Below are 13189 nucleotides of genomic sequence, written 5' to 3'. Positions count from 1 at the left end.
AACATTTTCTCTCAGTTCCTTAAATAGAGTGTTTTAGACAGAATTCAGGTTATAAAATAATGAGACCCTCAGACCACATTAGTATATTCTAAAGTCCTATATTATACTGAACATTTTATATGCATGGTTTCATCTGGTCTCTACAAGCCAATGAGATAGGTGTTATAATTCCTATTTTAGAGATGAAGAAAACAAAGCTTTGAGAATTTATCAAGGATCTATAAGAAACCAGAAAAACTAAATTTAAATCCTTTTGTCCATTCCCAAAGACTGATTTCTCATAGGATCATACCCTAAAGGGCAACATACTATTGTACATTTTAAAGGTTCCCACACAAGTATCTTTTACACACTTTTAAAAAAATGAATTTAATTGGAAGCTAACTACTTTACAATATTGCTTTACACACTGTTAATGATTTTTCAAACTTTCCTTAGTATCAGGTTCTCATTTTCCAGTTTTCACAAAAGTCTGTTTTCTTCTTATAGTATCCACATCACTTTCTAGTTTGCTGTTTTAAATTTACTCAAGCTTGGAAAATCAATAACAAACTAAACTCAAGGAAATTTGTGACACACAAAGGAGACTTCCAATGAGTGAAGTATATGTAGACTTTGTAATTACATATATTGATTATTCCCTACTCACAGAGCTGTTCTGAGAAATGACATGTTACCATTCTGGCTTTGAGACTTAAGAGCTATTATACTGAAGTCTAAACATGCATCAGCAAATCCTAAAAAATACACACACTCGTAATCCAAAATGTTTTAATAAACATTTAGATAGTTACGGATGGAAAGGCATATCCCAGAGTCAAGAAACTGGTCATATAGGAGAGTAGAATAGTGACTGCACCTGCAGAAAATATCTTCATATACAAACTACAAAAAAATAATTGTTCCATAAAACAAACAAGGCAGAGGACTGGGTAAGGGTGTGGAATGTTCAAACAAGAAAAGGAAGAGGCTCATTAGATGCTCTGTGGGGAAAAAAAAAAAAAAGGTGAGTCCCAGATTCAAAAGGAAGACTGCTCCCAACTCATTCTGGCCCCAAAAAGCAAAGAACATCAGAAAGAATAACAAAGCACAGAGACTGCAGACAAGGGGTTTTTGATCAGTCACCAAGTCTTGTCTTACTCTTCATGACCCCATGGACTGCAGCATGTCAGGCCTCCCTGTCCCCCACCATCTCCTGGAGTTTGCCCAAATTCATGTCCATTGCCTCGGTGATGCCATCCAACTATCTCCCCCTCTGTCGTCCTCTTCTTCTCTGGAGAAGGGAACGGCAAACCACCCCAGTATATTTGCCATGAGAACCCCATAAAGTGTAATAAAAAAAAGGGGAGTTTGATACAAATAAAAAAAAGAGACTAACACATGCTTTGTCGTTTTGCTTGGGATAAGAATAGTGGATATAGAGGAAGAATAAAAGTTGCCCTAAAAAGACACAAGGATATTATTTCAATTTTGGCTGGAGTCAGCCCTGCTTATCTCCACCCAATGTGGACAAATAAGAAGCCTCACAGAGCTATTTTTATTGTATAAGCTTGGCAGGCATGATGCTTTTAATCTGATGACATATGCTACAATTTCATGTAACATGTAAAGTTTCCTCTTATTTGTGAGGTTGTTAACATGAAAGCTTCATTAATCAAGTTATCACTATAACTAAAAATTATCTGAGTATAGTTTGCTTATAGCTACTTTGCAAGTGCATAACATGTTTTTTCCATGTTCTTAAGATAATTAAGAACTGATTACAGTATGCCTGCATCCATTGTTTATAAATGTCGAATGGCAGTGTGTCTCTTAGATGCTTTGGTAATAGGGAAAAAAATTAATCCTTGATAAACTACAATATATTCACACAAATTTGAGTACTATTTAAGCTTATTAGCATGGCAACTTAAACTTAAACAACAAGGTAAGTACTTAGTATATTCACAGCCAAATAAAATACATGAACTGCCTAAAAAATGTTGCCTTTAAAAAATTCATATTCACTTCCCACTATTCTGTGGCTATTAACATCATGGTGTGCTTTAAAGTCAAAAACATTAAATTGTCTAGAAATACTATGAATAGTAATAGAATTACACTGTGAACTTTAAGTTTAGATCAATAAGGAGGAAAACAATAAACTAGTCAGGAAAAGCATCAAAAAAATATAGTCATTTATATACACAGAGGATTTGAACAGTATAGATTCACTTTCAGTTGATTCAATCCTATTTACACATTTACGACACAAACTACATCTTAACTCAAGAAACTGACCATATTTAGCACCGAGAAAGAAACTTCACTTGGCCTGTGATCATGACCTCAGTATCTTGACATAGGAAAAGAAATTTTATGAAATCTCTATGCATTTATCACTATCAACTTAAAAAATTGTTTTGAAAAATAACTACTGCGTATCATCAATTCACAAGTGATTCAGGAGGAAGAAAACAAATTGGGACTACTTGATATTGCGCACGACTCTCCTACAGTGGTTTGTTTTCATCTCCTCCAAGGCTTGTTCCAACTGCTGAACCAAGTGCAGCAGGGTGGCTGGGTCTGTCTGCAGAACTTGGGTGTTGTGATCTCCATTCTGATTAAGGTGGAGCTTTATAGTCACTGATGGTTTAATCTGTTGCCTGAGGCTTCTGCTTGCAAGCTTAATTTTAAATGGAATAAAAGCATAATGACTATTTAACAATCATGCTGAACATATGAATAATGACATTATACCATACACAAAAATTGAATTTCAGATAAATCACAGACTTCAAAATGAACAGTAAACTTCAAAATCTTTGGGGGAAAAAAAAAAACTACAATGTATAGGTAGTCATACAGTATGCAAGGATTTCTTAAACATGATATAAAAACAAAAATCATAAATAAAAACTGATAAACTGAAATGAATTAAAATTATTAAAATTTCTTGGAAAGATATCTAAAAATAGTGGGAAAAAAACAAGCCACAACCTGAGAAAAGATACTTTGTAACACATAAAACCAAAAAAAAGTATCAAGAATGTATGAAGAAGTGTTCTGATTTAATAAAACCCCCACAAAACCAAGAAAATTGTACAGAAGATCTATGAAAGCACTTTGCAAAAGTAATAAAAATAGATAAACACAGGAAATACATTCAACTTTATTAGAAAATGGCCAATAAAATCATGCTGTTTTATCAGACTGGCAAGAATTAGAAACCTGCCCATAAGGAGCACTGTGAAGTGATGGTAATGAAAACTCATCCACTGCTGGTGAGAGTGATGAGAGAATTACTTTGGAAAACAGATAAATTACCAGCAATTCCACTCCTAGGTACATATCGTAAACTCTTACACATATACACATATTCATAATAGTATTTGTTTCCAAGAGCCAAAAGCTAGACATATCTCAAATATTCTTTACCAACAGAATGGATAAATTGAGAATATTCATACAATGAAATGCTTACTAAATGACGGGGAAAAGAAGTAAACTATAGCAACCTGAACTGTCATCAATAAATCTAAAAAGAAAATGTTTAATCAAAAAAGCAAGTTGCATATGCCTTCAAGGAGCCTGCTGCTGCTGCTGCTGCTGCTAAGTTGCTTCAGTCGTGTCCGACTCTGTGCGATGCCATAGACGGCAGCCCACCAGGCTCCCCCGTCCCTGGGATTCTCCAGGCAAGAATTCTGGAGTGGGTTGCCATTTCCTCCTCCAATGCATGAAAGTGAAAAGTGAAAGTGAAGTCGCTTAGTCGTGTCTGACTTCTAGCGACCCCATGGACTGCAGCCCACCAGGCTCCTCCATCCATGGGATTTTCCAGGCAAGAGTACTGGAGTGGGGTGCCATTGCCTTCTCCTTCAAGGAGCCTATAATCTGCTTTATACCTTCTCCTGTGTTAATATATATTCAAGCACTCAACACACTGGGATACAATTGCTAAGCTTGTCTAGCTGAATTTCTGTAACCTATTCGGACCACTCAAATCAGAAGAATCTACTATTACAGCGGTTTACAAATGTTATTACACATTAGAATTACCTGGGTGACAAGGGAGCTTTAAAAAATCCTGATGCCCAGGTAAAACTCTGTACCAATAAATCAAAACCTCTGGGGCAGAACACAAATATCAGAATTTTTTTAAAGCTCCCTAAATCATTTCAATGTGCAGTCAAGTTTGGGAACTAGGGGGCTATCCCACATATTCATTTGTTCACTCTCAGATTCATGTGGGCCTTTACAACTTATGCTGTCTCCTCTCTCAATAATATTACCCTGGTTTTCTCCATTCATTTCTTTTTCTGAAATTTACCCTTCTTTTATTGATGCTTTTCTGGAACATGCCAGTGTACACTGAACTACATGAGATACAGCTTTTCTGAAATACTCAGAAGTACCTTTATTTATACAATTATATTCTTTTTTCCTCTCCAGAACCTTATTTCACAACTATCTTTAATTACTAGTTATTTTGAGACATCTAATATCACTAAACAAATAATATCTTTTCTAGCTGAGAAAGTATCTTACAATTCTGGTTCCCAAAGCATTCAGCACAGTCCTAATCAGTGATTGGATGGCATTCAATAAACACTTCTTAACTAGCTTATCTGTCACTGCTTGAGAAAGGGCTGCATGCAATGTCTGAAAATTCCTTTTTGGTTGTGTACATGGCTTTAAAAACAACCCAATCTCATAAAAAGAAGGCAGACATAGAAGAATATTTATTGAATCATTTCATGAATAGAAAGTTAAAGAACAGAAAAAAATAATCTGTGCATTAAGAGTCAGGATGCTGGTTACCTTTGAAAAGAAGGATGGGGAAGTAACTTGTAAGGCAAGAAGGATGCTTCTGAAGTGCTGATCATGGGTGCTGGTTTCATAGGCGTTTTTACCACATGATAATTCATTGGGCTATATACTGACCTGTGTACTTTTCTATAAATGTGTTTTATTTAGACAGAAAAAAGGTTTTCTAAAAGCTAAGCACCACTTTAAAAATACAGATAACCATCTGCTTTTCCAAAATAACCTATTTCTTACAAAGTTCACAAATTAAACCAATGTGAACATATTAAAAATATAAGAAAATGGGGAATTCCCTGACGGTCCAGTGGTTAGAACCCACCACTCTCACTGCCAAGAGCCTGGGTTCAATCCTTGGTTGGGGAACTAAAAAATCCCACAAGTCTTGTGGTGTGGTTAGAAAAAAAAGAAAATGAACTATTTGTGAAATGGTCTAAAAACGGACATTAAAAAACTGAAGTTTCAAACCAGAATTTGGTTAAGGTGGTAAAGAATACAATAAGTGTGAAGACATAGCCTAAAATAAATCTTATATTCTATGTCAGATTTTTTTTAAAAAGTCATACCTGTACATCCAGTCGCCATTCAAGGCTGTGGTAACTGGGAAGGTCTGGTGCCAATTCACTCAGGATAGTTCTGATCTCCTTTCTGTTGTCTAGATAAAGCTGAAGCAACAATTTGTTCAATTCTTCAGGAAATCCCAGAATAAAAACAGAGTCTTGGAAATCCAGTTCAGAAATCTAAAAATGAATCAAGTTTATCAAAATTTATTTGTGTCTAATAAATGCTGAAATACTGGATATACACAAAAAAATATGAATTCTATTCTGTCTAGTAAAAGAAACAACACTCCTTAGTAAAAGGCAACCCCTGTCCACTATTCCGAGTTTTTGATACATGAAAATAAAAATAAGCAACAAAAGCAAAAACAAACTAATGGGACAACTTCGGATAAAAGTCTTCTGCACAGCATAGGAAAGCATCAACAAAATGAAAAGGCAACCTACTGAATGAAAGAAAAATCTGCAAATCACCTATCTAATACACAATAGCAAAATAAATAAGTAAATAAACCCATAAACAATCTGATTAAAACATGGGCAGAAGATCTGAATTCACATTTTCCAAAGAACACATATAGAAGGCCAACAGGCACATGAAAAGATGCTCAACATCACTCATCACCAGGGAAATGTAAATCAAAATGATGAGATATCATTTCACATCCACTGGAATGGAGAGTATCAAAATGACAAGAAACAAGCGTTGGTAAGGCTGTGGAGAAAAGGGAACTCCTGTACACTGTTGGCAGGAACATAAACTGGGGCAGTCACTATGTAAAACAGTATGGAGGGTCTTCAAAAAATTAAAAATAGAACTACCGTATGATCTAGTGATTCTACTTCTGCATATTTATCCAAAAAAAGCAAAAACACAAATTCGAACAGACATATGCACCCCCATGTTCCTGAAGCATCTATTTACAATGGATAAAACATGGAAACAAACTAAGTATCCATTGAACGATGAATGCATAGGGAAGTTGTGGCACACATACACAGTGGAATATTACCCAGCCATAAAGAAATGGAATCTTGCCATTTGCAACAACATGGATGGAACTTGAGGGCATTATGCTAAGTGAATTAAGTCAGACAGAAAAAGAAATACTGTACGATCTCTCTTACATGTCAAGTCTAAGACAAACAAAAAACAAAAAAAGCCCCTCAAACTCACAGATACAGAGAACAGACTGGTGGTTGCCAGAGGCAGGGGGTAGGTGGAAGAAAACGGTTTAGGTAAATCTTAGTGCGATATTCAGATGCTGACTGGACACAGGAAAGTCATGTATTTGGTCAGCAAAAGGAGTGGGAGAGAAGGACATGGAGTCACAGATTTTGGCTATCCAATGGAACAACATTATTAGGGACCAAGCAACCCTAACATTGGCAATGACTCTCAGTAGGAAAAAAGGAAACTGCCAACAGCAGGCTTGCTTTTACTCCCTTATTAGATGCCCAACATGAGGAGGGATAAACAGGCGGAGAAAAAGTAGAGGAAGCACAATTTTTTTGTCTCTCTTCCCTTAATTGTATTTACCTCAGCCACTTTAATACTCTACTTTCCTTGTTCTTTTCCAGTTTCTGCATGCCACCCTTTTTGGGAGGGGATGTCACTGTCATTAGACTTGTTTCTATTTGTAATAGCATAGGCTTAGGTTATCTTGTCCCTTTAGCAAGTATCTCCTGAGATCCTACTATGGGATAGGTCCCATGCTAGGCATACAGAACTGAATAAATCAAATGGGCTCATTGCTGGTGAGGAGGGCTTATAGTCTTTTGGGCCAGGTGGGTTAGGTTTGTTGACCAATCACATCAGGTAGTCTGTCAGAAGATTCAACTCGACTAAATCGAAGAGCAAGAGGCTAGAGATTGATTTCGAGGAGAGCAGCCAGGAAAGCTCTGAAGAGGGCCAGAAAAGATCACCTCGGGAAGCAAAAATGAGTTCCCCATATCAACTAATGGAACACAGATTTACGTGACAGAGCATTTGCTGTCAAATACCTCTAAGTGTAACATTTTAGGGAGTCTGACAAAAGGAATCTATAAAATATATTTTTATGTAGTTAACCACTCAAATAATCTAATTATTTTACCCTAATTATTAGGGTGAAACACCATAACTCAATAAGCCACACTCTGTCTTTCATCACTTCCAGCGTGACGATTTGCTATCAAAATGTTAAGCCTTTAGGGTAGTTTCCCAAATTTACCTGATCTTAAGAATCATTTAAAGCACCTTGAAAATATATTCTCAAGCCCATCTTCTGGAAAACCTGATTCAACAGGTTTGAGACAGAAACCAGGAATTTGGTTTAAAACGGTCACACAACATTCTCACTAAAAGGTAAGTCTGAGAAACAGGAGAATGGACAATATGTAAATTAAGCCCTGTGTGTGTGTGTGTGTGTGTGTGTGTGTGTGAAGTCACTTCAGTCCTGCTTGATTCTTTGCGACCCTTTGGACTGTAGCCCACCAGGCTCCTCTGTCCATGGGATTCTCCAGGCAAGAAAACTGGAGTAGATTGCCATGCCCTCTGCCAGGGGATCCTCCTGACCCAGGGATTGAACCTGAGTTTCTTATGTCTCCTGCATTGGCAGGTGGGTTCTTTACCACTAGCACCATCTGGGAAATCCCATGTAGCCAGTTGTAATTTTTCAAATATTTTTTCTATTAAGAGCATGGAGAAACAACAACTGGTACAAGATTCCCAGCCAGTATTAAAAAGGGAAAAATGTGGGAAAAAAGGAAAAAAATACTTTATTAAAATACAAAAAGAACTGCTAAAATGCCCAGTTTGCTCAATTCTCCAACAAGCTGCTGCTGCTGCTAAGTCACTTCAGTCATGTCCGACTCTGTGGGACCCCAGAGACAGCAGCCCACCAGACTCCTCCATCTCTGGGATTCTCCAGGCAAGAACACTGGAGTGGGCTGCCATTTCCTGCTCCAATGCATGAAAGTGAAAAGTGAAAGTGAAGTCACTCAGTCGTGTCCAACTCGCAGTGACCCCATGGACTGACCCCACCAGGCTCCTCCGTCCATGGGACTCTCCAGGCAAGAGTACTGGAGTGGGGTGCCATTGCCTTCTCCGCTCCAATAAGCTAGATACTACTAATACACAAAAAGTTAAATCATTTCATTCTCCCTCTTCTTAGGATACACATAGTAACATGTGGAATTACAGGCAATTCTAATTTATACTAACAAGAGGTATTCATGCCAGCAGGTCACATTATAGTCAGATTATGTATGCATGGCTTCACTCAATCAATTATAAATCAGTAACAACATTACTGAAATGAGAAGATCCTAGCAGGACTGATATGTAGAGTATATGCACTGGTTATATGCACCCTCTTCCAACAACACAAGAGAAGACTCTACACATGGACATCACCAGATGGTCAACACAGAAATCAGATTGATTATATTCTTTGCAGCCAAAGATGGAGAAGCTCTATACAGTCAACAAAAACAAGACAGGGAGCTGACTGTGGCTCTGATCATGAACTCCTTATTGCCATATTCAGACTTAAACTGAAGAAAGTAGGGAAAACCACTAGACCATTCAAGTATGACCTAAATCATATCCCTTATGATTCTACAGTGGAAGTGAGAAATAGATTTAAGGGACTAGATCTGATAGATAGTACCTGATGAACTATGGAATGAGGTTTGTGACGTTGTACAGGAGACAGGGATCAAGACCATCCCCATGGAAAAGAAATGCAAAAAAGCAAAATGGCTGTCTGGGGAGGCCTTACAAATAGCTGTGAAAAGAAGAGAAGCGAAAAGCAAAGCAGAAAAGGAAAAATATAAGCATCTGAATGCAGAGTTCCAAAGAATAGCAAGAAGAGATAAGAAAGCCTCCTTCAGCGATCAATTCAAAGAAATAGAGGAAAACAACAGAATGGGAAAGACTAGAAACCTCTTCAAGAAAATCAGAGATACCAAGGGAACATTTCATGCAAAGATGGGCTCGATAAAGGACAGAAATGGTATGGACCTAACAGAAGCAGAAGATATTAAGAAGAGAAGGCAAGAATACACAGAAGAACTGTACAAAAAAGATCTTCACAACCCAGATAATCACAATGGTGTGATCACTGACCTACAGCCAGACATCCTGGAATGTGAAGTCAAGTGGGCCTTAGAAAGCATCACTACGAACAAAGCTAGTGGAGGTGATGGAATTCCAGTTGAGCTCTTTCAAATCCTGAAAGATGATGCTGTGAAAGTGCTGCACTCAATGTGCCAGCAAATTTGGAAAACTCAGCAGTGGCCACAGGACTGGAAAAGGTCAGTTTTCATTCCAATCCCAAAGAAAGCCAATGCCAAAGAATGCTCAAACTACCACACAATTGCACTCATCTCACATGCTAGTAAAATAATGCTCAAAATTCTCCACGCCAGGCTTCAGCAATACGTGAACCGTGAACTTCCTGATGTTCAAGCTGGTTTTAGAAAAGGCAGAGGAACCAGAGATCAAATTGCCAACATCCGCTGGATCATGGAAAAAGCAAGAGAGTTCCAGAAAAACATCTATTTCTGCTTTATTCACTATGCCAAAGACTTGGACTGTGTGGATCACAATAAACTGTGGAAAATTCTGAAAGAGATGGGAATACCAGACCACCTGATCTGCCTCTTGAGAAACCTATATGCAGGTCAGGAAGCAACCGTTAGAACTGAACATGGAACAACAGACTGGTTCCAAATAGGAAAAGGAGTAAGTCAAGGCTGTATATTGTCACCCTGCTTATTTAACTTCTATGCAGAGTACATCATGAGAAACGCTGGACTGGAAGAAGCACAAGCTGGAATCAAGACTGCCGGGAGAAATATCAATAACCTCAGATATGCAGATGACACCACCCTTATGGCACAAAGTGAAGAGGAACTCAAAAGCCTCTTGATGAAAGTGAAAGTGGAGAGTGAAAAAGTTGGCTTAAAGCTCAACATTCAGAAAACGAAGATCATGGCATCCGGTCCCATCACTTCATGGGAAATAGATGGGGAAACAGTGTCAGACTTTATTTTTCTGGGCTCCAAAATCACTGCAGATGGTGATTGCAGCCATGAAATTAAAAGACGCTTACTCCTTGGAAGGAAAGTTATGACCAACCTAGATAGCATATTGAACAGCAGAGACATTACTTTGCCAACAAAGGTCCGTCTAGTCAAGGCTATGGTTTTTCCTGTGGTCATGTATGGATGTGAGAGTTGGACTGTGAAGAAGGCTGAGCGCCGAAGAATTGATGCTTTTGAACTGTGGTGTTGGAGAAGACTCTTGAGAGTCCCTTGGACTGCAAGGAGATCCAACCAGTCCATTCTGAAGGAGATCAGCCCTGGGCTTTCTTTGGAAGGAATGATGCTAAAGCTAAAACTCCAGTACTTTGGCCACCTCATGCGAGGAGTTGACTCATTAGAAAAGACTCTGATGCTGGGAGGGCTTGGGGTCAGGAGGAGAAGGGGATGACAGAGGATGAGATGGCTGGATGGCATCACTGACTCGATGGACGTGAGTCTGAGTGAACTCCGGGAGTTGGTGATGGACAGGGAGGCCTGGCGTGCTGCGATTCATGGGGTCGCAAAGAGTCGGACACCACTGAGCGACTGAACTGAACTGAAACCTCCTTAAGGTCCTGGTAATACAAAACTACCCACAAAAGCCCTTACCATGAGCTTCGAACTTTCAGTGAGGAGGTATATTAATCCTTCCACACCATGTTGGACAGTGTCACTACTCACACTGAGTTTTCCTGAAAAAGAGTAAATATTATCCATTACTCCATGTTTTCAAACACTGCAATAAAAAATAATTTTGGTAATAACCTCCTGTTCATTCGCCATTCCCAGGCAAATGCCTTCAGTTATTTCCCACCATGTAATCTTCTTTACAAAACACAGATGCGTGGAGACAATACCAGGTGTACTATCTCTCTCCTGACCGCGCAGCTACTTCCAGCCTAACAGAAGAGACAATATCGAAAACCTCCCCTCGTCCATTGGGGGAAAAATAGTTCAGTAAAAGCAGATGTCTGAGCAACGAACAACAGCCAAACAGTTGCGTATTTATGGTTCACCGAACTATTCCACACACTTGGATGCATATAACCATCATAGTGTATCTGGCAGATGGTGTTATGTCCATTACACGCCAAAAACCACAAGCTTTAAAAAAACTCAGTATTTAGAGCACGGGCAGGATCTGCGCCCTGACTTAAGACCCCTTCTGCTTTTATTATGCCACAACGGGGGGTGGGGGGGATAAAAAACCCTTGTCCCAGGAACCCCGTCCTCTCCAGGGAGATAGAGAACGGCCCACACTTCCCCGAGAAGATTGCACCGCTGTGCCTCCCCGTTTCTTACTGGCAGCGCCTTCGTAGATCTTGGGGTTCGAGCCACGCCTCAGGAACTCCACCGCAATTCGCCCAAACTCTGTGACCACTGCAACGGAAGCCAGGAGACCCTGAGCGCCAGGCGCTCCCCCGATCCCCTCCCCAGACCGCAGGGAACCACCCTCCGCCGCCGCGCGCCCTGACCCGCGCTGTCCACTTTCGGCAGGAAGGCCAGGTGCTCCTTATGCTCCTCCGACAGGTCCAGCAGCATCTTCCCTGGGTAGCCAATTTCACTGTGCAGCGCCAACCGCACCCTCGCGACTTCCGGGGCCTGAGTCCAAGCGTAAAGAGGCTCCGGCGCTTCAGCGCCCGGAGGTTTGGGTTCCGGCTGAAAGGCGTCCTACACTCAAATGCCTTCCTAGGAGCAGACTGGGAGCAGGAGATCTTTCAGTTTGTAAATCAGATGTCGCCTGCGGGGCTCAGAATGCCTTGATCTGAGGAAGATGAAAATAAGTTTAAAATTCGACTCGCCCCCTTGCGGAGCTTACATTAATAATGTTGCTGCTGCTGCTGCTAAGTCGCTTCAGTCGTGTCCGACTCTGTGCGACCCCAGAGACGGTAGCCCACGAGGTTCCCCTGTCCCTGGGATTCTCCAGGCAAGAACACTGGAGTGGGTTGCCATTTCCTTCTCCCGTGCATGAAAGGGAAAAGTGGAAGTGAAGTCGCTCAGTCGTGTCCGACTCTTAGCGACCCCATGGACTGCAGCCTACCAGGCTCCTCTGTCCATGGGATTTTCCAGGCAGGAGTACTGGAGTGGGGTGCCATTGCCTTCTCCGTACATTAATAATGTTAGTAGCTAACATTTATGAAGCACTATGTCAAGAACTGTTCTTAGGTTTATTAACTTGTTTAGAGCTCACAAGAACCTTATGAGGTAGGTACCCTTACTGTCCCCGATAGAGATAAGTAAACTGAGACAGGTCAAGCAACTGAAAGTAACTTTTTTTAGAGCTAAGTAGTTTGCACAGAGCTTCTGTATATATTATCTTACTTGATTTATCTCAATAACCAAGCCATCGTTTGTACAGACAGGCCATTTGTACGGCGCTGGTCATCATTTGTGCATGAAGAATACAAAGCTCCAGACACTGTGTTATCAGCCAGTGATAGAGCTGGAAGAAGGTCAGAGCCCTTGACCACCTGCTCCGAAATACATCATTCTGCACAGCATCCTGAAAGATGGAGGTTTGTAACAAGTTCCGTGAGTGATTATAAATTAGGATAAAGATGAGGAGGAAGACAATGACCCATGCTTGTCTTTATTTTTTATGTGTTAAGGGCAGTGGGAGAATTTGGTTCCTTTACTAACTCATTCTTCTCACCTGCTGCGATTCAAATATAAGAGACTATTAAACAGCTTATTAATAAGAATATGACTCCTTAATTCTCACTCATAGTGAAGGAAAGGGTTGGGGAAAAGACAAATTT

General features: G+C 40.0%; 1 protein-coding gene across 1 annotated transcript; it reads right to left on the bottom strand.

Moving 5' to 3' along the window:
* Window positions 1-754: 754 nt before the first annotated feature.
* Window positions 755-12090, bottom strand: COMMD2 (COMM domain containing 2). Its single transcript, XM_010858107.1, has 5 exons — window positions 11906-12090; window positions 11733-11810; window positions 11040-11122; window positions 5367-5540; window positions 755-2665 (listed from the first exon to the last, which is right to left on the bottom strand). Exons 1-5 carry the CDS (start codon window positions 11970-11972, stop codon window positions 2468-2470), a joined length of 600 nt encoding a protein of 199 aa, XP_010856409.1. The 5' UTR covers window positions 11973-12090; the 3' UTR covers window positions 755-2467.
* Between the last annotated feature and the right edge of the window lie 1099 nt (window positions 12091-13189).

Source organism: Bison bison, unplaced genomic scaffold, assembly GCF_000754665.1.
Source record: "Bison bison bison isolate TAMUID 2011002044 unplaced genomic scaffold, Bison_UMD1.0 scf7180017864384, whole genome shotgun sequence".
Classification (NCBI taxonomy): Eukaryota; Metazoa; Chordata; class Mammalia; order Artiodactyla; family Bovidae; genus Bison; species Bison bison.
Note: the sequence above shows the minus strand (reverse complement) of the source record. Positions and strands in the feature narration are given on the sequence as shown.

Excerpts from the sequence above, each read along its gene's own strand:
- COMMD2 (XM_010858107.1), bottom strand. The coding sequence starts at position 11,972 with ATGCTGCTGGACCTGTCGGAGGAGCATAAGGAGCACCTGGCCTTCCTG. Across the intron at positions 11,123-11,732 it reads GATCTACGAAGGCGCTGCCA|GAAAACTCAGTGTGAGTAGT; the intron begins GTAAGAAACGGG and ends ACTCTTTTTCAG. Across the intron at positions 5,541-11,039 it reads CTGAAAGTTCGAAGCTCATG|ATTTCTGAACTGGATTTCCA; the intron begins GTAAGGGCTTTT and ends ATTCATTTTTAG.